The sequence below is a fragment of the Drosophila ficusphila genome, unplaced genomic scaffold (genome assembly GCF_018152265.1).
Source record: "Drosophila ficusphila isolate 14025-0441.05 unplaced genomic scaffold, ASM1815226v1 contig_791, whole genome shotgun sequence".
NCBI classification, from domain to species: domain Eukaryota; kingdom Metazoa; phylum Arthropoda; class Insecta; order Diptera; family Drosophilidae; genus Drosophila; species Drosophila ficusphila.
The window spans coordinates 16413682-16439387 of record NW_025064737.1 but is presented as its reverse complement, the minus strand read 5'-3'; the positions used below and the strand labels follow the sequence as shown (position 1 = coordinate 16439387).

The following is a 25706-nucleotide window of genomic DNA, read 5'->3' as shown; positions in this document are numbered from 1 at the left end:
TAAAGTTGCAGCAAACACACACACAAACACACACGAACACACATACACATGCACACCCAGATCACATCCAATTAGCATATTAAATTAAATAAATATTAAACTAACTGCCAGAGGGCCCCGACCAACGGCGAAGCCGCAAAGCGCACACAGCCACCCAAGCCCACATCACGTATACGCCATGCAGTCCAACGTTGTCAATACTTAAAGTGATCAGACCCCCTAGCACACACACACACACACACAGCTACAGGGAGAGGGTGGCTAAACTGTCATGCAGTTAGTCATTCACTCATCAAACAATCCACCCAGCAACCCAGTCCCCAAGGATTATATGCCGGCGGCTTTTACGAGTCCTGTGCAGAGCCTGCTGGTCTGCTCATAATTTATGCCACTCATCTTAATAATTTTGGGCGCAAAACTTCAACTACGAGAGCGTGTAGCAGGAGCAGAAGGATCAGGAATCAGGAGGAGGGAGCTTCAGCAGGAGGAGGGAGCAGGAGCTGCAGGACCAACAGGAGCAGCGGCTGGCAACCCAAATATTTTAAACATTTACTTAGCCAACATAAAAGCAGTTGGTTGGCAGGTGCAGGGAGGTAGAGCAGCCAGTTCAAACGGGGGCCAAGCGCTGGATGACCCTTTGATCTAGTTCCATTCGCAAATTGATTCACTTTATCAACTTTCATCTTCAGATGAATACTCTCGCAGCCGAGTAAAACTTTCAATTGCTTTATTTAGGGCTATTTATTATTAAAGCATGCACAGAATATTCAAGAGTTGTTTTGGTTAGTTCTTGGCTTAAATGCAACTACTTGTCATACTAAGATTGTTTGTTGGTATTAGGAGTTTTCTTGAAAGTAAGAAAAAGTAAATGTAAGAGTAATGCTTATAAAAACGCTCCCAACTAAGTTAAGTAATTAAGTTTTTCTCGCTTTTGTACTTTGGCTTTTATTCCTGTATATTTATTTGTACTTTATTAAAGCCAGCTTTATTTTTGCAAAGTTTATTTTAGTTCAGATTTGGAATTCCATTCCGTTTTGCCATCCCTGGACGTCGGTACCCAGTTGGCTTTACCTTTGCCTTGGCATATTTCATCAGCATCGTCATCATCTTGTCACACAGCATCTTTTACATTACCAAACACACAAACCTGCCCCATTTGCTCCCCACCGCCTGTTCCCATCTTGTGATCCCATCCCCATGCCCATTTGCTGTTTGTTTTAGTGCCAATGTAGCATAGTTTTATGCATATCCAAGTAGTCCTATGTGCAACGTCTTTGTTATGGCATAACTTCATGTGGGCGGCACCGGGCATGCATGTAAATGTCCATGGGGGAGTCCTTTTGGAGAGGGGAATGGAGGTAAGAAGGACTCGCTCGGTTTCGTGACTCGCTCTCAGGAAAATTCTACTTTACACTTTTCCCCCGGCAATCCAAACGTAAGCGTTTTGACTTCACCTGTGTGGAATCATCTGCTTAACTGCTGAAAAAGGTGTAGTCTAAAAGGAACCTACCTTTCCAACTGCATAACCAAATGAAGTCACCAACCGAACAGCTTTGTCAGACTTCAATTAAGTCACACGTTAGCTTAAATACTTGGAAAATCGGTATACAATCGTTAACTACTGTTCATGATGTTCTAACCTCTTTCGAGACTTTAAAAACTGTTGCCAGAGAACGGGTTTAAAATGAAGTTCCGAGTTTCCCGATTGCAAGCTGCCAACTTTCACTGCCGGCGCAAATGCTTAAGCTTACGGAATGACTTCAGGTGTCATTAAAAAGGCACTTGCAGCCATTAGACTTGCATTTACCCCAGTCCACACTCACACACACACTGGTACACTAACACACACACCCACACACACACTCTGCACTGCAAACAACCTTCGAAAGCCGCCAGTGGCAGCACTTTGCCCAAATCCAATTAACTTGAACTGCATCCAGCACACGCACACATCCACCCACAGTTACACTCACACCCACACTCACACTCACATCCACACTGACACCCACACCCAAATCCTTGTACATCCTCGACCCCTTAGAAAGTGCTGCAGCGAAACCCGGCGGGCATTTGTCGGGATAGCTAAGCAACTGCAACAACGTCTACGGATCGGGCCAGCCTCCATGGAAATCCCCTTTGCACTGAACACACTTGAAAAAAAAAAACCTAAAAAAAAATACGAAATTTATGCAAAGTTTCTAGATAAAATCAATAAAGATAGAAAGCCTAAACCATTCAACTTCTTCAACTGAAATCTTGAGACTTTTGAAACCGCTTAAATATGTTCCTAAAAGTATGCAACAATCTTTGTAAAATGTTTGGCGTTTTATGGTACAGGGTTTAGGGAGTAATATTACTATTTTTCAAAGGATACTATCCCCTTGAGAAATCTTGCATATATTTTATATATTTTCCAAATCGAGGTATAAACAATGTACCTATACATAATATACTCAAATCAAAATCTTCGATATTTTCGTACAGTACACTCTTTTGCCTCGACACCGTTGTCTTCGTCTCTTGTTTGCACTGCAGATATTATAAACATTTTTCGAGCTTTTGCATATTTTAAGGCGTTGCTGCCATTACTCAAGTGAAGCCAAAATGACTTAGGTGACAGCGGCGGCAGAAGCAGAGGCACCAGAAAAAGCAGCAGCAGCCACAAGAAGAAGAGCGGGCGGCACAATGGAGCATTACAAATATCCTTTTGAGGCAGCTGCCGGCTGCTGAGGCCAATGTCGCATAATAAAGCGAGCGGCATTCTTCATTCAGGGATGCACCGCACCCAAGGCCCAATGAAACCACCCAAGCACCCAACCAACCACCAAACCACCCACTTTCCTGTCTCCTGTTCCCTTTCTCCAGACAAAGCGTTGCATGCAGCCTGAATGAGTGACTTGCAAACAAACCAGGAGCAGCAGGAGGATCAGGGGTACTGGGAATGGGTGCTGGGTACCCGGCAAACTGGGTCATGTTTACAATTAACTTTTTGGCCCACAGTGGCAGTGGTAGCTTCCCGCAAAAGAGCCTCCTCCATTTGCAGCCACAACCGCAGCCTCGGCCGCATCTGAATCCGAATCCGAATCAGGCTCATCCAGCATGCATAAAGGACTCGACTCGACTCGGTGTCCGCGCAGGCTTAGCGTGTTTTCCGTTTGGCCTGGCTAATGGCTTGTGACCCACAAAAAAAAAAACATAGAAAACGAAAATAATGAAATGGAAATAAAAATGGATGGCAGAACGAAAGGGAAATGTACTCGAATGTTCAGGAGTATATTCACATTCAAAGAGTTCGCCGAGAGAGTAATGAGTATTTTGCCAGCCGCCTTCAAACATTATTAAGTGGTTATTTTCATTTGTAATGAGCGATCCGCAGCCTCAGCTGCCTTGTTGCATAATGCAGGTCCTTAAACAATTGGCCTGATTAAAACATCCTTGACGGCTAAGAACCGGTCTCAGCCCCCAAAACCTCGAACCGCCAAACCGCAAAGCTGTCAGCGCCTATTTTAATAAGCCTAATTAATAGCACAGCGCACAAAGGATATTTTGCTTAATGCACTCGAAACTCCATTATCTGGAATGAAGTGACTTTATCGAGGGAAGCGGTTCAAAAGGACAATTTGCAAAAGCTGTGAATAAAGAATTTTTAAATATTTTATATAGTTTTGAAATCGAATGCTGTTTAACATGCTGTTAAAGCTTCTCATTAAAGTACCATAATCTGCATTACAATTTAGATTGCCTCAAAATCCATTTGCAATTAACTCACCCATTTACCCAAATAGCATCTTATATTAAATTCCGATTGATTGATCTACTGATAGTTATAGAAATTGGAATTAATTATCTCTAATTTACATGAACGATAGACTTGTTTTGAATTCAATAAGCGATCTCTCGATTAATCCTGAACACTCCCATTAATGTTTGCCAACTACCAAATGGATTTGCCTAATGACCAACAATAAATTCCGATTCCATTCCTTCCTGAATCCCCGAAGTAAAATCCCCTCCCTCGGCAGACCCAAAAATTCAATGCATAATTTCACCTTTTGTTTTGTTTTGTTCTGCTGGAATTTGCTTCGTTTTGTTTACTTTGGGCCAAGTTAGGTCGATGGTTGGTCGGCTTGCGGATTGGGAACAGGAGCAGGCAACCAGGCTTGAAATTATGCTTCCTGTAATTTGACATGCAGACAAAACCATTTAACACCCCGATGCCTGCATTGTTTTGGCTTTTCACTTTGTGGTCATCAGGCTTTGCGCCAGATTCCAGTATTTAATACTTTAAGCCAGCCGGCAGGATAATAAACAACGAGTTGCAAATGCATTCCCCCCTCGCCTTGGAAATCCCCATCTGCAATGGTGATTAAAAACTCATTAGTACTCAATACTTTTTAGTAGTGCGCGCAAAACTTGAACAAAGCTGAGTTTAGTGGATTTTCCATAAAGGGCAGAGCTTTAAGGACTCGCCCTTTGCCGTCTTCTAATTAACTTTTATTACACTTTATAGCTGCGTAGTATCCAGAAACGTTTTCATATTTTAATTATGCTTAAGTGTCATGATTTTTAATTGTAAGTTATGGACCAACACAAAAACAATATAAAGCGGAGCGGATGGCGAGAGCAGAGAGCTGGAGCAGTGATACCAGGACGAGAACAAAGCCACAGAGAGAGTCCTGTGCAAGCATTGGTCAGTGTCCACTTCTAGGATATTGTGGACAGAGGCGTCGAGGGTAGGGTATTAACATACTAGTATCCAGAACTTTAGATTTAAATACAGCGGTTACTTAAAATGTATACAAATTAAAATAAGTATTCGTTTAATTCATTATATTGCTACCAAATAAAAAAGTAAGAAGATAATCCTTTTGAAAATATTTAAAATGGTTAAATGAAGTACTTATTCTCTTTGTTCCTTATCACCTTTATTTCTGGATATTTATTCATGTATAGATATGATTCCTTTTTAATTTACTCAACAGAAAAATACCTTTATGTATATCCTAGTATCCTTCCCCTTCTAAGGACACCCCTTCCCTGAGTTAGTTAGCGACCACAGGACAACAGTCAAACCGCAAACCCAAAATCCGAAACCGAGCCAACGAACGTCAGAGCAGCACGCCACCTCATCCCTCAATCCGCTAAGCCCCAACGCCCCTGCCACGCCCCTCGGCCCTTACTTCAGCCCCTCCCCCCACACCCATGTCATAATTATGCGCTTGAGTGCTTGATTATGATGGCGCTTGGCTGACAACGATGATTACGTAGCCGCTCTGTTGTTTGTTCATTAATAAGTGCAACAAAAACGCGTCGTCCTCTTCTAGCACATTCACACATACACATACATCCAGACCGTTACACACAGACAACCACATGACACACACTCGCTTAAACACACACACATTGTCATCAGCGTTTTGCAGTTGTTATGCCCTTTTATGCGGGACTTGTCACTTACACGCAAAATTTAGCAAAAGCTCCTGCGATAGCGAGGTGTTGTCATTCTCGTTGTTGTAGTTGTTGTAGTTGTTGTTGTCGTTGTTCTTGATGTTCGTTGTTCTCGACTCAACCCGCATTTGTGAGCCTGTCTTTGTGGCACTGCACGAGTGTGAATGTGAGTAGCTGTATGTGTGTGTGTGGGTGTGGGCGGTACTCTTAGTCGCGCTCAAATTGCATATTTTGCAGCTTGATAGCTCATTACGCTGACACTTGATTGTTGCACGTACCTTCCAAAGAAGCTGAGGCAGCGCCACGAACTCTTTCCGGCGAAAATGCAGGCGATCTATAAACAGAGATGGCAGCGTGAAAAACCAAAGTGCCTTGCCTTTAAATGTTTGTCACGCAATTTCTAAGCATCGTGCATTTAAATTTTTCAATTCGGAGATGGTCAATTTTTTGTCCCCTGTTTATGTGAGATTTGTTCACATAAGTGACCTTCAATTGTTTGTAACGCATTCCCAAATAACGTATTTTTAAATTTTATACGGGGGGATCGATTATCGAATCTGAATATCGTGCCACCTCTAATGCTGACGAGCCCCAATCTATTACCAAATTTAAGCGTTTAAGTGTTATTACGCACACAAGTACATACAGGATACTCGCTCCAGCGATGACAACAACCTTTGGCAAACTTTTCCTGCAATGCCAACGACATTAAAAATCCATTTAGCGTCGGGCTGACTGCAGTGGAATCACCAACAACGAGGAGAGCAGCTCATCGACGTGACCCCTTATCCGCCATTCCGTAACCCCTTGGCATCCTGGTGCTCCTTTGACAGCCCCGCTCGCTAATAACCCGTTGAGTGTCTGTCGCCATTGCTCTTGTCATGCAAGACAACGAACGACGTCGGGTTTATTGAGTTAGCTGTACGAAAAAGAAATCTGTTAACCAAAAGTGAATGCGGTGAACTAACAAATTGTTCCGGACACTTTGTGCCATCGTGGATAAGTGCGGCGATTGCCAAACTGAAGGAATCAGCAGAAAAGTGAAGGATTTTCGGGCGGAGTCGCTCCCTTCTTCACTTATGTAATTAAGCGTTGCGATGCCACGCCCATATTTGCGGACGACTGTGGTGCTAATGCTCGTGTCGCTGATTAGGCGCAATTAACATGCTTCACGCACAATGCTGGTCACACTGCAATGTCAACGCCCACGCACAGCGATGAACATTCGACGGAGGTCACAGAGGAATAGATACCCATGACCAGCCCTTTGCAGTTCACAAAAGCTAATCAAGTGGTTTAATTGGAAAGCAAACTCGGATTTAATTGTCATTCGCATCGATAAAAGAAAGCTCGGTTAATGAATGCTTCTCTCCCAGAGAAGCCATTCCTAAACTCAGCTAAAACGACTTTAATATAGTGCTTACTTTTAAGCACCATCTGCATTTTAATGAACTCCTAGACATTCTAGCTTTATGTGGACTTTAAGGCTAACAACTAGTTTTCCACAAAGGGGTGATTATGAACAGATAAGCCGGCAAAATGTTTACTTTAAAAGCTAGAGAACTTGAAAAGAAATCCACTTTATTTTCTTGTGCAACGCAAAACCCAATCAAAACACAAATCAAATTAAGTAAATTACGAAAGTAACTTGAACCAGAACTTGGCTCAAACAGAATCAATTTCTATAGAAACTCGACCACTATCCGCAGTCAATGCAATGTTTATCTTTAAATACTCACCATATGCTAATGCATTTTCCACTTAAGGGCTGCTCCGGCACTCGGAAAAGATGGCCAAGGAGCAACTTGTGAAATCAGAGCCCCTCAAGTCAGCCAGCTCAGTTTTTCTCAGCTCTCAGGTTTTTTCTCGCAAAGTTTACCTCGTACCTGCACCTTGGTCTATCGAATTTCCACGAAATACTAGATGCTGCATTTATTTTGTTTTCAAATACAACACAAAGGGGAGGAGATAGAAAAGAAAGAACGCTTACTTTTAAAACTTAATTTATATGCACGCACACACAGCCAAACAGACAAGCCAAAGGATTCAACTTGCCGAGGAGGGAATTTCCCAGCACACAAGGACACACTCCGCCCACTTTCCACCCACTAACCCTCAAAAGCTGGACAGCACTTTGTTATATTTTTCTGCAATTTTCAATTTATTTCAATTTTTCGGCGCTTTTATAGTTTCACTCGTATCCTGCTCCTGTTTGCCCTTTTTCCCCTTTTTTTGCTGTTTTTGTTGTTGTTGTTGGAGGGTGCGTGACATGGCTTGTCTTTGCTTAAAAATTTATACTGCGCAACCAAACAAATTTATGGCTTGACAATACACACTCGTATAAAAAAGAAAAGGGGTCGCCACGCTGTCCCCTGTCCCCAATTCCCGATCCCCTATCCCCATGTTAGGTGTCAAAGTGGAGCTCGTAAAGCAGGCAAAAAATGAGTTAAGCGATTGCGTTGAGTGTAAAAGCTTTCAAATATCCGTTGGCTATTTCAAGCGGTGGGGTTTATTTGAAAAGTAAACCACAAAGTTATTAACTCTCCAAGAAGATGAAAGTAAAGCTTGTTAAAAATATCGTTGATTAATGGAAATTAATGGAAAAAAAAATAAACAAGTATATATATTTTTGAAAATCAACATTTGATATATGTACTGCAAAACTCCCACTAAAATCGGGATACTAAAGCGCACAAATATTTGCATTTTAAGATTTTGGTTTTATCTTTTTTTTTGACATTTTACAAACCAACCAAAGAGAAACTTGACGCATTTAAAGAAGACCTAAAAAATCTCAAGTGGGGAATCTCCCAAGGCGGGAATAAATATTGGTCAAACATCCAGTTGACACATGAGTGCTCTACAGTTGGCTCCATTCCATTCCGGGAATTCGGGTCCGAGACCCTCGAAGAATATATTCAGGCCCGCTGCTTTGCATAATTTGATTTACGCAATCCAGCCGCTTTCGATGCTGCTTGACTATTCAGAACGCGTTGGGCCATGGCTCATTATATTGTTTGTGCGCACAATTATTGGCCGGCTAAGTACAATAAATTATCATAATAAGGCGGAAAATATTTACAGCCAGTGCAGGCTGCAAATTGGATTGCAGAAAGAAATGAAATATATTTACTTGATCCGAGAGCAGCGGCATCAAGTATGCAACAATAAATCCTGCTCCTGCGAAGACAACACAGACACAGCAGTGACACCAAAGCAAAGAGGCAAACTCATTACAAATTGCTGCATTAATTTCAACTTGACGCGGGTGGCGAAAAGGTGAGAGGCAGCCACTTGAGCTGCAGCCTGCAGTCGTTCCGTTCGAGGAAAATGCAATTAAAAGGCGAAGGGCACAGGACATCTGCAGCAGGGCGGTGCAGGACTCGTAATTCAATAAGGAATAGCAAGGCAGGATTGCACAATACTCGTACAAAGAGCATGGCAGGCGACTTGAGCCAGATTGAAATTAAGTGCCGAAAAAAGCAAGTGTACCGAAAATAATGTTAAGTCATTTGGTGCATAATTTGGTTTATTATAAGGTTATCGAGCTTACCAACAAGAAATTTTATTAGACAAATCTGAAAAAATGTAAAATCTTTTATGAAATTCATATTTTAGTGTTAACAAAAAAAATCTCATTTAAATTTTTTCTCACAATACTATAATTTTAGTTTTAAAAGCAAACATGAAGTATAATCTTCAGACTTTTTTTTCCTGTGTGCAAATAATTTAAGAACACGAAAAAATTCAATTGAAAAGAGAACCCGAAGGCCTGTAAAAAAGTCTGAAGGAGCAGGGAAACGGGTTAAGGCGACGGACAGCTGTTTCCGCTGATTAATTGCCCAAACGCAAGACATGCAAATTAAATTAGCCAATAAACGGCGGGCGGCCTGACATCAGAAAAAGCGAAGCCAAACGGAACTGAACGATCTGGCCCGAACCGTGAAAGTGGCAACTTCGAAAATGCGCGTTTTTTGTTCGCCCTCATCTTATTTTATGTTATTCTTTGTTTCTGGCAAAAGGTTACACAGCATTAAAAACAAATGAAGCCCTAATGGACTTCGAATGCAGTCAAGGGAAAGGATAGCAAAGGCCAGCCAGCCAGGAAGGACGATAGAAAGGAAGGAAGGAAGCCGGGGGAAGGACTCCGAACTCAGGACACAGGACACAGGACTCAGAACTCGGGACAGAGGACACGAACACGAAGGGCTGTTGTGAAGGCCGGTGTTGAGCCAGTTCTGCCACGGGGCAGGCACAAATAATTGGCTTAATTTTTAATTGACGCGAAATTAATAGCCTCCGCCAGTGGGCAGGAATCGAGAGGAGGCGTCTAAAAGGGAGCAAAGGCAACCACCACCGGAGTCCTCAGTGGCATGATAAATGAAAGCAGCGAAGGTTACGTCAAAGTTTTGACCAACAGTTTCAAAGGAAAATACTCTAACCAAAAGGAGAGGTAAATTAAATTAAAAATATTACCGAAATATATTTAAGAAAACTATTTAATGCTTTATTTTTATCAATTCTTCTTCTCAAGCTTCACTGGAAAATAAAATGAAATTAAAGTAAAATCTAAGAATTACATAGGTACTTATTCCCAAAATGTTTATACCTTTTCTGGAAACTCCTTGTGTTTCGTTTAAAAATTGAAAAACTTTACTCCAACTTGGAGCTGGGGGTTTTCTCAGTTGAAACTAAACTTAAGTTGAGTTTGGCTCATTAGCGTTTTTGGTCAAAATTATTAATAGCAAGGCGGCGGCAATAAGGCGGCACTAAGGCGGCAGTGCCACGCCCCCGTGGCAAGAGTGCAATTAAGCAGCTGTTAAATTTAATTAAGCACCAGTTTGCCGGGATGCCCCTTCGATTCCCCCGCCCCCCGAATCCTTTGGCACGTTTTCCTTTGCCTTAATCACAACCCACGCTAATCAGCATACATGTGTGTATGTGTGTGTGTGTGGGTGTGTTGTGAAGGTGTATGGGTGAAGGTGTACTAGTGGCTAGGTGTCCGCTAGTTAGTTAGTCCTGTCTGTGTGTGTTGGGATAAACTTTTCAACTTTTGCACGGCGCAAATGTTAAGCGTGAAACTTTCGCCCCTCAACAACTTCGACATGAAAATGGGCCGGGGAAAAAGAAAGGGAAAGCGAAAGGAAATGGAAAAGGAGACTTAGGTGGCTTGAAAAAAGTTTTCGCATAACGGAAACGGAAATACACGTCAAGTGTGCGGACAGGTGGGTCTGTTTGTGAGTGTGTGTGTGTGTTTGTGTGCAACAAACAAGACGAAACAACTATTTATTTAACTGCCAACATTTTCGGGGGAGCGGCGCCCATCAGGAATCATCATAAAACAGAGTTCTCGGCCCAAAAGTTTAATTAGTCATTGCTGCAGATTTATTTGGGTTAGTGCCTGAAATATGAGGAAATTTATTAGATTGTACAGATTAGAAGTAAGGTTGATTATGCCGGCAAAGTTCATACTCCAGAATGATTAATTGCTTCAAAGATTTGTACGCCATGGATGTTTTTTGCTTATATTCATTGCTGTAATTTAGCTTTAATGTAAAATAAATAATTTGTTTGGAAATCTAAAATAAATCCCTGGGAAGGAATATAATCCCATCTTCACATATCAATTATTTAAGTTATTTTCGTTAATCAAACTAATCAGAAAAACCTTTCTATTGCTCCCCAATTTCATCCTTTTCAATCGCTTCATCTCGACCAATTTATGTGATTGTTCAACACGATTTCATTTTCAGCCGCTAAGAGATTTCCTATCCTTAATGTATTTCCACGCAACCCCATTTGCCACCACCCCCACCTTCCCCACACTCGTATATTACCTTTGCCACCGCCCCCAGCCACGCCCCTTTGTCACGCCTTAATGTGCAAATTGCTACGCCTGCTAATGCATTTATCCTTGACAAGCGACAAGTAGAAAGAATACAGAATACAAATAAAAGACATTCCCCCATCCATCCAAAAAAAAAAAAATAAAGGGGAAGAGGAGAAAAAAGTGCAGGGTAGGGAAATACGGAATCAGCATCGCGAGAGCCACTTAAATATATAGTTGATATATTTTACATACACGAAATTGGTTTTTAACTGTATTCCGAGGACAGGCAGACAACCGCAGAAGGCGGCCAAAGTGGGTGGGGATTGGGCCGGGCTAACAGAGCCTCTTGAAGCGGCTGAGCAATTTCGTTTTACAACCACTCGTTGTACTTACTCCTCCTGCTTTTTTTCTTTGCTTTTCTTCTGTGAGTTGGCCCTGTTGTTGCTCTGCTCTTGCATTGCGCCATTTAATGTAAATCGTAAATTTAAAATGTCATGTAAAATGGTGGGCGGCCGGGCGAATGCGGGAAGGGGCGTGGCACCCGCCACTCGACAGCAACGGGGCCTCCACTTAAGCGAAAAAAAAAAAAAAAAAATAGAATGCCAAAAGACAAAGGCGCAAAAAAGTGCAAGGGGAGATGGCCAGGAAGCCAAGCGAAAAATGTTATTAAAAGACGTCGAGTCTGATTGTTCCAGCAGCAGGACAATGCCATAGACCAGAAGGACGTTCCAGTCACAAAATCATTTTAATAGCTACCACCTGAAATTAAGTTAAATATAAGACAGAACGAGGTTCCACTAATGCATTGATTTCATTGATTTATAAAATATAATTCAAAATGAGAAGTAGTTCTAAAGTAACTTAATTATCATTACAAGTTTCTGAATTACTTCTTACAAAAGTTTTAAAGTAATAAATAATATTTTAAACAATATCTTTCCCCCTAACAAATTACACCTTTTATCATCACAGTCATTAATTTATATCTAGGTGATTGGGGATCGCAGAACGCTTAACTACTGGGGCATGCAAAGGACGGAAGGGGGCGTGTCCCCGAGCTAAGGTTTTTTGCCTTTAATAGAATTTTTATGAACTTAAGTAAAGTCGTGTCCAAATCCCACGCAGATTACACACGCACAGACACACACACTCGGTCACATCCACAGAGATGAGAGACTTTCTGACTTACGCAACAGCAAAAAGCTTTCAAAAAGGCTAAGACCGCCCATCGGCCATTTTAGGGAGCGGGGAAAATAGGGAGAAGGAAAGGGGGGGCGGAGGGGCAAAAGTAGGAGTGGCAGGACGAGTGCGAGTGCGTAAAATGGCAGTTAATCGTGACCACGTAGCAGGACTATTAATAAAAGCGTCTTTAGACCTACATTTTGTGGACATTTCGTTGCCATTTCGACTGCACAACAATGAAGCCGCAGAAGAAGCAGAACTTTGGCGCATCATTAATTTCACGCAGTGTACAACTGTCGAGCCTCCCCTCGCACTCCCTTCTCCTAGTTTTTTTCGCCACCCCCGCCCTTTGCCACATAGACAAAAGCCATGTGCAGTTGAAAACAAAACAAAAAAAGGAAATGGCAGAAGGCAAACTTAATAACAACAAAATGGCCTTTGTGGCCTCATCTTGGGACTGGGTCACACTCACACTTACACACACACACACTCGCACACAAACAAGGCTTTTGCCAAAGGCAGCAATTTTGTAATTTATCATTGCACAAAACACACACTTCACCCATATGTTTGTCGCCGCTCTTTGTTCTTGCCAAATGAACTTTAGAGTCGAAAGGGACTCGACTTAACTATTTAAACCCGTCAATGACCCCCACAAATCAAGCTTACTTGGCGGCGAGGATTTACTGGTACAGCAGCGGAATTTTTATTAAAACGGAGTCTATTTTTTGAGAAGTAAGTCTTACAAATCCCACCGATAGGATTAAATATTGGAATTTTAAGTTTAGGACTATGTTTTAGCTAAAATCTCTTTATCTGTTTAAAATTTATTGAGGCTTAACATTGCAAAATACAGATCTAAAAAACTTATTGCCAAATAAGTCCACCAACCCATTTACGGGTTAATGAGCAGCTAAAACGAGCTAACAATCATTCAAAACCAGTATACAAATCGCCGGCAGCCTTAGACCGAAAATAGAAGCACAGAAAACCCAAAAAAACAAACACGGAATCGCTTTCAAATTAAATAAATAACCAAACTGAAAATGAACAAGCCACCCTGCTGCGGTTTTCCACGCCCCCTCGAATCCCCCTTTTCCACCACATAGATACAAAGATACATAGATACATGTTCGGCTAAGCCCCTTTGGCACATCAAAGTCATTCGCACATCGACCGCGCCCCTTTAAAACTCTAATTGACGTGCTTTTGGTCAAATGTAGCAATTCCCTGCTTTTGGTGTATATATTTTTTCCTGTCACGCCGTCGGACACGGCGACACACGAGTGCATTTCAAGGGTGTTTACGTGTAAGGGGAACACTGTAAAAAAATTATAAACAAATTTAAAAAATATTACTACACCTTCCACTAGCAAAAATTAAGGTTTAAGTCATGCAGTTTGAGTTTTACCTTAACAAAGAGAGTATTTTATTTTAAAGGTAAGCATTTCCTTTGATTTGTAAAATCATTTTTGTTTTATAATCTCGATTGCAATTACATTTGTTTTCGGTTTGGGATTGTGTGCACCAGTGTGTATTGGATAGTTGGTTGGCCAAACCTAGCATCGCACGTGCTTCTCCCTCTTGCCACTTTGCCATTTGGCCATTTGGCCATTTGCTACTGAATCTTGGCCTGACCAAAACCGTTCGTCGTTGGCTGTTGGCTGTTGGCTTGAATGCATTCCGCGCTGCGTTTCCTTTGCGGCAGTTTAGTTTATGGTTTTGATTTCCGTGGCGCAGCTCGTTTCTTAATTAGCTGCCAGGGTCATTTCACTCTCGGTTTCCCTTCCTCTTCTTCTTCCACTCCTCCATCTTCTTCTTCTTCTTCTGGCCGTTGTGTAATTGACCGTGTAAACTGGGCTTAAGTCACTTAACAGTCGCTTAACACATGCAGCTGAAGGGATGGCACCGAAAACTGAAAAAAAGGATCTGCTTTTGACCCGAAAGTCTTTTCGATGCCTTTTTTTTTTGAGTTGGTGGGGTGAAGGGACGTGGGTGCGGGTTGGTTGGGCAATTTGCATATTGTTTTGTGCTTTGCTGAACTTTAGCTTGTGCCCGAAAATGTGTTGCATACTTTGCGGCTTTATGCAAATACCATCACAGTGGTCACTGACAAATAGGGGATACAAAAGTTGAATTACAAAGGTAATCCGGTATAACTGTTGCCAAATCTGCTTAATGTTATTCAAATTCGGTTGGTTTTATTAAAATTGAATTTCTGACAGAAGTAATTGTGGAGTTTAAAAGTTAATAAGGTTAAATTGCAATAAATCATGCAGCTGAACTTTTTCGCTTAAAACTTTCAGACGCTCTTACTCTTTCTGCTTATTAAGTTTGCTGCACAAATGACACACTTACGGAAATATGTGATATTTTTTTAATATTTAACTAGGCTTCCTCTGCTCGGTTGAGTAAGTTGCATTCACATCTGACCTCCACTGTAGTTGAGTTTTCATAGAGAACAGGACCCGGGACAAGTTTGCCGCTCTGCATGGCAAACAAATAGAAATTAACATGACATACTTCGCCCGGTTCGCAGATTCTCAGCTCAGCTGGTGTCGGGAGTGGATTTCGGTCCCACAAAAGCCGTTCCTTCTCCTCCTGCTGCTGCTGCTCCTGATGATGATGGAGATGGTGCCACAGATGGAGGAGGAGGGCGACCAGCTCCTTTCCGAGCTACGCATGTGACGCAGCAGCAACAACAAGAACAATAATAACAACAACAACAATAAGGAGAGCGACAAACATGCACAGCGGGGCACGGCCCGTAGAAAATATGAAAAATGTAAAACAAAAATCTGGCAAAAACTTTTCTAATTTAAAACTGCCAACAAAAAAAAAAGAGAATGCCAAAAATAAAATAAAGTACGGCAAGGAAGCTGAGGAAAACGACATTAAGATAGAGGGTTGCCAGGCAGGAAGGAAACCTTAAGCAAATCTTAATAATATCTGGATCAAACTTCAGCTTACAAAGGGTATATAAGAATCTAATATGGATACAGTGCTATATACTCAATTCAAATCATTATGACAAAAGTAAAAACAATGCTTAAGTAGCTAATTTGCTTAAGAAGTAACAAATACAAACAATCGAACTAATTATTATTAAAACACTGCAAACTTATTTTATTTTATAAAGAAAAAACTTTGTTTTGGTAATTCTAGGGAGTTCTTTGCTTCGTTAGAGGCACTCCAAAAATGCCACCGTTTTTTTTTCTGGTTATTTTCATCATCAACACGCTTTATAGAATGTTAACCCTCCCCCTGCCAGTCAAAGTGCTTGGCAAATTATGTCTGTTGACAGTGCCGAAGTGAAAGTCCTTTGCTTTTGCCAGCAGAACCTGCACATGTTGATGAATGCGAGGCCAAGAGATTTCAACTTTCTAATTTAATGCGACAGTGCGACAAGTAAAGCGACGGCGGCACAGACAAAGACAAAGGAGCAGCCGAGTGCGGAGACAAATAAATGATACTGCAAATTATTTAGGCAGCCAACGTGGCGTATGCGCAATGTCTGTTTGACACAGCAAATGCGAAGTTCTTACCATATTGTTGGCGCTCGACAAGAAATCGTTTTATTTCCACCGAAACTTTCATGAAAAGTCATCTCCTAATTGAAAATTAACAGCGACTGAGCAGATGTCATTGTGGTTTGGTTTGATAGCAACTGGCAAATGCTTCTCACAAATGCTTATCTCAATTTATTAAACTTGTATTCATATTTAAATCGGGTCTTTCCCATTTCAAATTGAATTTTTTATTTAGTTTCGTTTTTTTTATAGCTAATTCGGTTTTACAGTATTGCAGGGTGATAAACACTTAAACATAAATCGTATTCCCAGTACGCCCAGGAAACAACTGATTTGATTGCGATCCATAAAAACAGTTCCTCGACTCGGAAGCATTGTTAACTCAGACGGGAAGACCTCGGGACCCCAATTAGGTTAGGACTTGACGGACAATGTCCGGCGGCAGCATGAAATTGTTTTTGCGCAGCGGAATCTCGCTCAGCTGGCGGTCGATGGGCGACCGGGTGTCATATAGAGAAGGCGACTGGCATATAATGGCCAGCGTTCCGAAGACACAGGATAACGTGAAGAGCCAGAGGAAGAAGCGGTCCAGCACCATCGATACGAACTTCCAGTCCTCCACAATCTGCGGCGATGAAACAATAAAAAATAGATTTTTAATATCATTCGTCGAAACGTTTTTGCGGCTGAACGAAATTGGTTTTATTCGGTTTTTTTCTCGAGGCCTAATAAAATATGGCCCCTGCGGCTGGCTACCAATAAACTTGAATCGCAATAAAAATATAAAGTTATGATTTAATATTTTACAATTGTTTGCTGCACATTTGGGACTTGGCTCCGTTCAATGCATTCAACTCGAACTTAAGGGCAATAAACAATAATCAAAAAAACTCAAGAGTGGTGGGGCAAAAGAATCCCACTTCAGACGCCGAAAATATGGCAAGTAAACAATAACAACGGCAAGGACTCCTCGTCTTCGAGGAGGACACGCGTCAATAAAAATGGGCAACAAAAATAAGCACGGCCACGGAAGATGGCGGCGGAGTTGAGGAGCCTGTGTACCCACCTCGTTATCCTTGTCGGCATCCTTGATATGCTGCGCAATAAATCTGACCGCTCGCAGCGCCTGCAGCACTTCGGGTGTTAAGTTGCGCGGTATCACATTGTCGGAATCTGTCAAGTTTCCGCCATCAAATCGCAAAAAATTGAAATAAAATATTGGAATAATAAATAAATGCGGGAATCAAGCAAATCCCTCCCTTTGGGCACGTGTAACTGTGTGTGTGTGTGTCTGTGTGTGTGTTTCGTGTGTGTGCATCTAGGCTTTTATGTGCTCGTATGGGTGGACAAATATTTTGGCCCTCGCCAGGACCCAAATTAACGCCTCAGGGCATTGGGCTTTCAGTTAACGAAGATGCTGAATTATGCCGTCAAAAATATTTACGGATGAAGCTGCATGCACAAATATAATAGATTCTCTTTAAGGTATAGTCCAAAATTTAATGACATGTTTGTATTAACCTTAGATACAATAGCCAACCCATTAACTTATTTATATTTTGCAGACCTAAAATTATTTTTATTTTAATAATAAAAACTAGTGGAATGCCATGAGGAATATTAAGAAAAACGTTTCCTTATTTTTGGAAAACCAATCACTAATAAATTATCGTTTAAAATTGATGTACAGATAAATCTGCTTTTAATTTAATCCACTTATATCTCAGATATACGTCATGTCTCTCTAAATTAAATACACTCTCAAATTTCAATAAAATTTGTTATATCCCACCAGCGCTTTTCATTGCGCTTGGTTTGTTTTGAGCTCCTAAATAAAATTCAAAATACCACAGGGACGTAGAATCAAAAATGTGTGGGTTCAACAATGCGAACCCTGGTTCTCCGAATTCCCTGACCACGGCCGTGTTTCATTTTGAATCGCATAGGCCTTGTTTGTCATCAAATCGCCGCATCAGCTCATGGCATTCGCCATTTTATTGCATTATTTGCCCTGCTGTTATTTTTGCCCGCTTGTGTGCGTTATATTTGATTTCAATTTGGTGCCGGCAGGCATGCAAAATATTTGTGTGTTTTATGGTTAGATATCGCGCACTCACCCACAGAGTTCTGCATGCCATTATCGTAAGCGCCGTCCTGACTATCCTTAAACTCGCTGGGAAAATCGCTGATGCTGTCACTGGATTGAGGGGGGAAAACCGCAACACAAACAGCCGGGGTCCAAAGTCAAGTGTTTGCTTTCAATTTCGCGAGATGCCACTTACCGCACATCGATCTCGTTGGTGTATCCGTTGCTCGGCGTGGAGTCGTCGTAATCGGGAAGGGTATATTGCGTCCGGCGCATCATCATCAGCTTGGGCATGAAGTGCAGGAAGAGTTTCCGCACCAGCGGCGACATGTTGTGCGTCGAGGGGGATCTGTGCCGGGGGCAATTGACACGTGTTTTAACCCCCACTCAGAAAAACAAATCACCAACTTCTGATATAATCCGCCATAACTTGAAAAGCTTAACATTTGTTGATGGAAACTTTGTTTAAAAAAACTTTGAAGTCGATTTAATTCTTTCAGTCAAATTCGTATTGTTTTAATCCAATCTTCTTCGTCAGCTCCAATATAACTTTTTTTTTTTTTTTTTTAATTAATAGATTATAATTTAAAATCTTCAATTTATTTAAAAAAGTGTACTTAAATGTTACAGGATTTGTCGAAAAGAATACTGACTGACTTTTTAAAAGTCAAGATTTTTCTACTTACAAATATTTCTAGAATTCACAAAAATTACATTTTTGATATCTATTTTAATATACATATTTTTCTTATGGCGGTTTTCAGATATACAAGGCGATTGTGTTTCTGAGTGTACCTCCTATTCGGGACTCACCTGAAGTGGATGTTCAGGACGCAGACGGTTGTCCAGACGGACAGCGAGACGAGTATCATGGTAAAGAGCAGATACTTGCCCAACAGAGGCACCGCCAACGAGGTTGGCGGAATAATTTCGGCCAAGAGCAGGAAAAACACGGTCAACGACACGAGTATTGAAATACATAACGTAACCTGTCAACGAAATGTTTACACAATTTCATCCTTTCGATATCCCTCGGCTTTCAGCATTCGGAGGCCACTCGATCCGACAGAAACACGAGCCATCAAACAATCAAACCAACAATCAACCAACAACGACAATCAACACAGAACAACAACCAAATTAAAACACAATCATTATAATTTGTTTGGTTAATTCAGCCAATTACTCGTAATAATAACAACATTGTCTGCAGCAAGAAAGTTTTCATGAGTTTTTCGTACTTGCTGCAGCTCAAAACTTAAAAACGAAATAATTTAAATAATTGTTTGCAACTTTGATCAATTCGTAAACGATTTGTTTCAAACCAACGAAAGAATACGTACTTAAGGACTGCATCGCGTATACTGTGACCAAGCTAAGGACCCACAACTAACACACTTGCGAACACACAATCTATAGGATAACCTGAACCCACCAACATCAATCAATCATACGAACTTTACACGAAAACAATCAACACAAAACAAAAAAAAAAAAGGAAATAGCAACAAAGCGCATTTTACTACGTTTACATGTGAACTTTTTGCGTACGTGTGTGGCTGTCGATAAAAAAGATTCGAGAAGTCTGTAGCACTTATGTATCTCTTGTGGGGGAAGTTTTTAAGTAGTTCAGCCCTAGTTATTGACATGGAAAGTGCTTCCATGAATCACTTGATAGCCAAACACAAATAAAAGCAACATTAATTCCAGTCTGTTCTGTGTCAAGTTAACGATTAAGGTTTTTTTGGCAGCTTATCTATTAAATATATTACTTCATGGATAGACTGCGGTTTGAGTTACAAAATTATTTCAAGACTTTTTAAATTCTTCAAAGCTTAAACAGTTTTTAAGATTTTTACAACATCCTTAATAAACAAGTATTATAATCTCCTATGTTCCAAACTTTTACCGTAACACAAAACATTCATTATAAACCTTTCAAATGTTATCCAACCCTTGGGATCTCAATACAAGGACTTTACCTCAGCGTACATGCTATATAGAATGCCAACATATGTTTTAGTATGATTGAGTTGATATCGGGTATATATATCAGTATCGGTGGCGAAGCATTTACCTTTACTTGAGCAAACGAGCGATAAGAATGAACAAACAAACACTAAGGCAACGACAAAAGGATTATAACAACAAACTGCACGAGTCCAGTACGTGTGTATGTGTGTGTGTGGATCTGTGATTGTGTGTGGGTGTAGGTGTGCCTGTGCCGAATGCAGGTGTCCTTTGAGTATGTGTGTCATTGAGTGGGTGTGTGAGTGCGCTGCTCAATTACAAGATACGCGACATGGAAGAATTTTGGGAGTGGCTTTTGGACATTTTAAATTCGATTCGATTTGGTTCGATGTTGATATCGACTGCGTATTGGTATGCATTCGATGAAAATTTACGTTATGAGATTTCTCTACTCAGGACAGCACAAATGATATTCAACGCAAAATGGGATTTTCGGGATATATTTGTATATGGTACGTCAATATATGTGTGCTGCTTTCATAAATTCTGAGAGGGTCGCTGCTGCGGAGCTGATATATTGATAGATAGATAGAATAAGCTTAATATCATTATGATATATCTATTATTTAAAAAAGGGATCATAAAATAGAGAAAGTTAAAGAGTGGATAGAGCAGGAAATTCAAGTTGAGCTCTTCTCAGAAAGAATTTGAGTTTCTAATATTCGTTTTTGAACATTTTTGTAAGCCAATTTACAGTTTTTGTGTACGGAGAGCTCATCTTTAGGATAGCAGACTTGAAATATAGTATTAGGGAGTGATAGTTAAAGTAATTGAAAGGAGTACGAGTTGTGCATATGAGTAGATAGATTATAAAGGAACAGGTATATTGTAGAGGTTTTGTTTTTCGTAGTGTTGATAAGAAATAGTTTAGTAAATAAAATAACAAACGAATTTTACTAAAAATTTTTACCTTGGATTTTAAAATTATTTTGAAAGGGGTATAACGTAAAAGTCAACAAGTAGGTTGAGGACGAAACAAAACATGTATACAAAGGGGTTGCAGTTCTAATTTTCAGTACCAGAAAACTACTACTGTTTAATTATCATAAATACCATGCATCATGCAAAAGAAATGTACGTTATAGTTTTCACTTCAAGTCTTCGTAAACTCTTGAGTGATTTCCTCGTTGTTACCTTTTCGCCGGAATCGCTTGGCAAATAAAACACCAACACCGTGAGGAAAGTTAAAGCCACACATGGCACAATTAAATTAACCGTGTAGAACAAAGTCTTTCGCCGCATGGTCAACTTGAATGTTATATCTATCGAAAGATAAAATTTTTTACAATAATTGTTAGTAAGAAACCTTATGTAAACTCACCTGAAAACGGTTCCAAAGTGTCGGGATAGTATTCTTCATTCTTGGTAGCTGGTACCTCAAGTATGTCCCATTCCACAGACAAATAAAACTCGGTTAAGTCTATGCCCACTTGGACAAGATTACTGCCAGGAACCTAAAATGATTATTGGTAAATTAATTTATTTTCAAGTATGTTAGGAATAAAACAATCCCACCTGATCCAAATGTTTTAGATCCACTTGGGCTCCATTATAGGTCCATGAACCGAACTTCATAAAGCAAATTTGCTCGTCGTAGGGGAAGTACTCCACGTTCATTTCACAGGATGACTTGTAAATAGCCGGTGGTTCCCAAAATACTTCGCCTGTGTACTTCAGAGTGGCTTTAGTCATTAGAGTTACCTAAAAATTGGAATTTTTAAGTAGGTATAATGTAAATAATTAATCTCAGACCAACCTCATAGTTTCCATCCCAATTGTTGTAAAGCACAATGTCGGGCACCCAAATATGTTCAGAGGGTACGTAGAGTTGTTCAACTCCACCATATTCCTCCGGATCCCAACGTAACTTGTAGTCGAACCAGCGCTGTAAAAAAATATTTTAATATTATAGTATTTTTAAATATATTATATGGCATTGTGATAACTACCTGTTTCACCCACAGATTGGTGGTCATCACCTGGTTCTTCAAGTTGACCTCAATCAGCTGAGACAATTTCAGACCAAGCCAAACCGTAAGGGTCTCCGTGTTGTTCACAACGGGTCTAATCAACCGATTGTAGTTGCTCAACAAATCATCATAGAGACGTTTGGTGTCCGGATTTGCCTCAAAACTTATTGGAGCTGTTGGAGGAGAAGAGGAAATTTGAGAGATCTATGCCAAGTTAATATCCCAAACAAACGGAAAATTTCCCAAAACAAACTTCAGCGCAGGCGCCGCTCTCGCTCTCTTTTTGGGCGCAGCATCCTGACAGCTGTCAAATACGTAGGATACAGCATCAGGGTATCGGAATTTTCACAGATTTTTCCTGGGCTGGTGCACAATTTTCCTCAGCTTACCCGTGGAGTTTGCCAACGGAACCAGCAGAAAAACACACAACAAACTCCAATGCCACATTTTGTTGGTGCTTTCTCTGTTTTTTTTGTGCAATTAATTGCTATAAGTTTGAGTTTTTTAACAAAACTTAAAGCATTTTGCTTGGACTTTTCCTTTGAACACAACCTCACGGTCGGAGAGTTTAATCGCAACTGAGTTGTGCCTTTTGACAGATGCTACAGCAGAGATGCTCGATGGTAATAGGAAAATGTATCTGACGGAATCCTCAAAATTATTGTTCCTCACGCGCTTTTTTAAGTTAAGGGAAAATAAACAAAAGTTACGTAGATATATTAAAAGACAAAATTGTATTTATTTCCAAGCAAGAAACTTATAAAAAGCCACCTTTTAACACTTGATTTAAAATTTATGTTTATAAATTTAGAAATTATAAATAATTTTTTTAAATTAATAAGTAGTATTTATAAATTCCTTTTGTATCACACAAAGTGTTATACAACCCCATAAATTTCCTACCAAAGGGTATCCACCCTTAATAAGCCAAGTTCCCAACCACAAACTAGAAGGACTTTTGATTTTGAGCCCGTTGTCTTGACAATCAAGTTTCTTTGACAACGAGCAACCGAAAACAGAAGAGGGTAAAGAAAAACCAGTAGTAACTGAACTTTGGCAAAGAATAGAAGCAAAACAAAGAAGGCGAAGAAGAAGTAAACAAACTTTCGATTTTAATTCGTTTGTGGGTGATTCACAAATATGGGCTTCAAGGGCAGATATCCGCAGATGGTCCGAGAAACGGGCTTTAAGTTGCGACAGTATCGCGATGGCCCACTGGATTGGAGACTGATGGGTAAGGTCTTAACGAATAAAATAATTTTGATAAGTTCTTAGAAACTTTTTTGCATAGGTTCCTACGAAACAGAGAGGATACTTAGGGAGCAGAACTTCGAGCTGGTGGACAAAGCGTTACCACATCTTTCGGAGGCTCCTTTGGGAACTGTCTTGGAAACTCACATTCTGGACAGTGGCATTGCCAAGTACTTTGTTATGTCCCAATATGCCATTCAGTATCTGCTTTGCTGTCGAACTTACCTTGACGAATGTGTCACCGATTTAAAAGAGGCTCATTCGACAGCACAGGAAGAGATTGCCACACTCCGGAAATCCCTGAGTGAATCAAACAACGAGGTGGTTCAGCTGCACAAGAGGATCACTCAGATTGAAGCCATTCGCGAAGTGGTTTACCCTTGTCATCTGTGTCCCAAGAATTTCATCAGCAACGAAGCCTTGAATGTGCATATTGGACGTAAGCATCGTGTAGGCACTCCGCCCAGTCTCAATTCCGCCACGGGAAAGGAAAAGGATAGAGACAAGGATACGGATGTGCATTTGATCAATACAATCAAAATGGAGCTGGAGATCAAGCAACTGAAGGAGCGTCTAAATGCCGCTGAGCGAAACATCAAGGAGCGTAGCACTGGATCGAAGAGGGTGAGTCCTCGGCAGGAACAACGCACAGTAGGCATTCAGAGCAATCTGGCAGAGCCAAAGGAAAAGGACGAAATAAGTAGCGAGGCGCAACGAAGCGAAGCTAGCGAAAGAAAGGAGCAGCTCACAGGATTGGCTGAGCGACTAAGCAACTTCGAGGAATGGCAAATGCAGCTTAAGCAGAGCAATGAACAGTTTATAAAGGTAAGATGGAGTACTTTTAAAAATAATACCTTTTTTATACCTATACCTTTTTATGTGGAACCTTTTAGGATATAAATAAGAGGCTAGAAGGTCTTAGCCACGCTCTTGAGCAGAGCAAACAGGCCTCTACAACCACGCCTCCGCTCGAAGATCGGGTAGCTACACCCTGTCTGGAGGACCTAGAGCGTATTCTAACCGAAAAGGTGGCGGAAATTGGCAAGATCAGTGCTAACAAATTAGAGGAGGTGGTCTTCCACCTTGAACTGGGCTACAAGGAGAAATTGGAAGCCTTGGAGAGAGAGCTAAAGCAGTTAACTGTACGAAAGGAGCAACCGGAGCAACCAGTTCAAACTTTGCCAGCTGCATCAAAAATACCAAAGCCAGTTACCCGTAAAGAAGAAACCAGCACAGATCGCATCCGGAAGCAAGTGGAGAGCGAGTTCATTAAAAAGAAACAGGACGACGACACCTATTCCATTGAGGAGGCGCCTCGGAAAAGCCCGGAGAAACCCATCACCCAACTGGTGACCCATGTTCAAGTTCATGAGAAGGAGCAGCCAAGTGCTGGTAGTTCGGGCAGCAATCCAACATATACGAAATCCCCCAGGGAACCGGTTTCTCACAAGCCGGAAACCAGGGAAACTACAGACATCAGCGAGAGCCTGAGTCAGGAGCATATCGAGGATGCCCAGGATCAAAGTTTAACGGAGGAAGAGGAGTCAATCTCTGAATCTGATGCGCCCAGGGAATCTACAAAGCCAAAAACAATTAAGCCTCCTGCGAGGTCAATTAGGTGAGTGTGCTTACCTTAAATTTATTTTAACATTAACAAAATGTATTCGAATTTTGTAGATCTCCTCAAAAGCCACTTACCCGTAAAGATGCCCGGAAAATGGTAAACAGGAAGTTAATGCCCTACGGTTTTGATATGAAATCCAAAGGTATTTCCCATACCTCCCTAAAAAGAGTTAACTCCGAGTTGTCCGATCACCGCAACAAACTAAAATTGGTGAGCTTTTAAGTCCCTAAAACCAAACATAAATATTTAATGATTTAAATTCACTTCAGCAACACCCACATTTCTATGCCACACGAAATCGAATACGGAAGTTCGTGGAGAAACTCTGTTCCGCCAAATTCTCTGATCGTGCTGAAGTGCTTCTGAAGCACAAAAGTCCGCTGAAACCGATGGAAGTCCCCAAGAAAAGAGTTCAAAGGTCGGTTACTTCGGAGAAATCTGAGGAGGATATAGTTACTTCCCAGGACGAAGAGCAGGAGGAAGAGCAGTCGGTGAGCAGCGAGCAGCAGTCTCGAAGTTCAAGTCCTCAACGGCCAATTGATCGCGATTTTAAGGCCAGACTGGAGGAGATTCTGGTTAAGCCAGCGGCTACAGTGCGAGGAGCTTCCAAAACGGTCTTTAACCCCAGGCCAGTTCCTTTGCCGAGGAAACGGGTCATGTTTAACACCTTGAACAGTGGGAAGAGTTTCAATGACAGCGATGATAACTTTAAATGAGGTTAAACAATAAACATGAAAAATTATATGAATTTGTT

General features: G+C 41.0%; 2 protein-coding genes across 2 annotated transcripts; one reads left to right on the top strand and one right to left on the bottom strand.

Annotated features, from left to right (window-relative positions):
• Positions 1-16111: 16111 nt before the first annotated feature.
• On the bottom strand, positions 16112-22643 carry LOC108091977 (acetylcholine receptor subunit beta-like 2). Its single transcript, XM_017191387.2, has 11 exons — positions 22467-22643; positions 22057-22250; positions 21864-21992; positions 21623-21808; positions 21429-21561; positions 21242-21369; positions 18890-19065; positions 18273-18425; positions 18108-18187; positions 17057-17163; positions 16112-16615 (listed from the first exon to the last, which is right to left on the bottom strand). Exons 1-11 carry the CDS (start codon positions 22522-22524, stop codon positions 16400-16402), a joined length of 1560 nt encoding a protein of 519 aa, XP_017046876.1. The 5' UTR covers positions 22525-22643; the 3' UTR covers positions 16112-16399.
• A 497-nt stretch (positions 22644-23140) lies between these two features.
• LOC108091974 (zinc finger protein DZIP1) lies at positions 23141-25694 on the top strand. The gene is made up of 5 exons (XM_017191384.1): positions 23141-23311; positions 23369-24153; positions 24222-24946; positions 25006-25162; positions 25222-25694. Exons 1-5 carry the CDS (start codon positions 23218-23220, stop codon positions 25666-25668), a joined length of 2208 nt encoding a protein of 735 aa, XP_017046873.1. The 5' UTR covers positions 23141-23217; the 3' UTR covers positions 25669-25694.
• Positions 25695-25706: the final 12 nt, after the last annotated feature.

What these genes read in the sequence shown, in the direction of transcription:
- LOC108091977 (XM_017191387.2), bottom strand. Translation starts at nt 22,524, where the DNA reads ATGTGGCATTGGAGTTTGTTGTGTGTTTTTCTGCTGGTTCCGTTGGCA. An exon ending in ATCTAAAACATTTGGATCAG is followed by an intron (nt 21,562 to 21,622) that starts GTGGGATTGTTT and finishes TAATCATTTTAG; the next exon opens with GTTCCTGGCAGTAATCTTGT. An exon ending in ATGCCGACAAGGATAACGAG is followed by an intron (nt 16,616 to 17,056) that starts GTGGGTACACAG and finishes TCATCGCCGCAG; the next exon opens with ATTGTGGAGGACTGGAAGTT.
- LOC108091974 (XM_017191384.1), top strand. Translation starts at nt 23,218, where the DNA reads ATGGGCTTCAAGGGCAGATATCCGCAGATGGTCCGAGAAACGGGCTTT. An exon ending in ACTGGATTGGAGACTGATGG is followed by an intron (nt 23,312 to 23,368) that starts GTAAGGTCTTAA and finishes TTTTTTGCATAG; the next exon opens with GTTCCTACGAAACAGAGAGG. An exon ending in ACCGCAACAAACTAAAATTG is followed by an intron (nt 25,163 to 25,221) that starts GTGAGCTTTTAA and finishes AATTCACTTCAG; the next exon opens with CAACACCCACATTTCTATGC.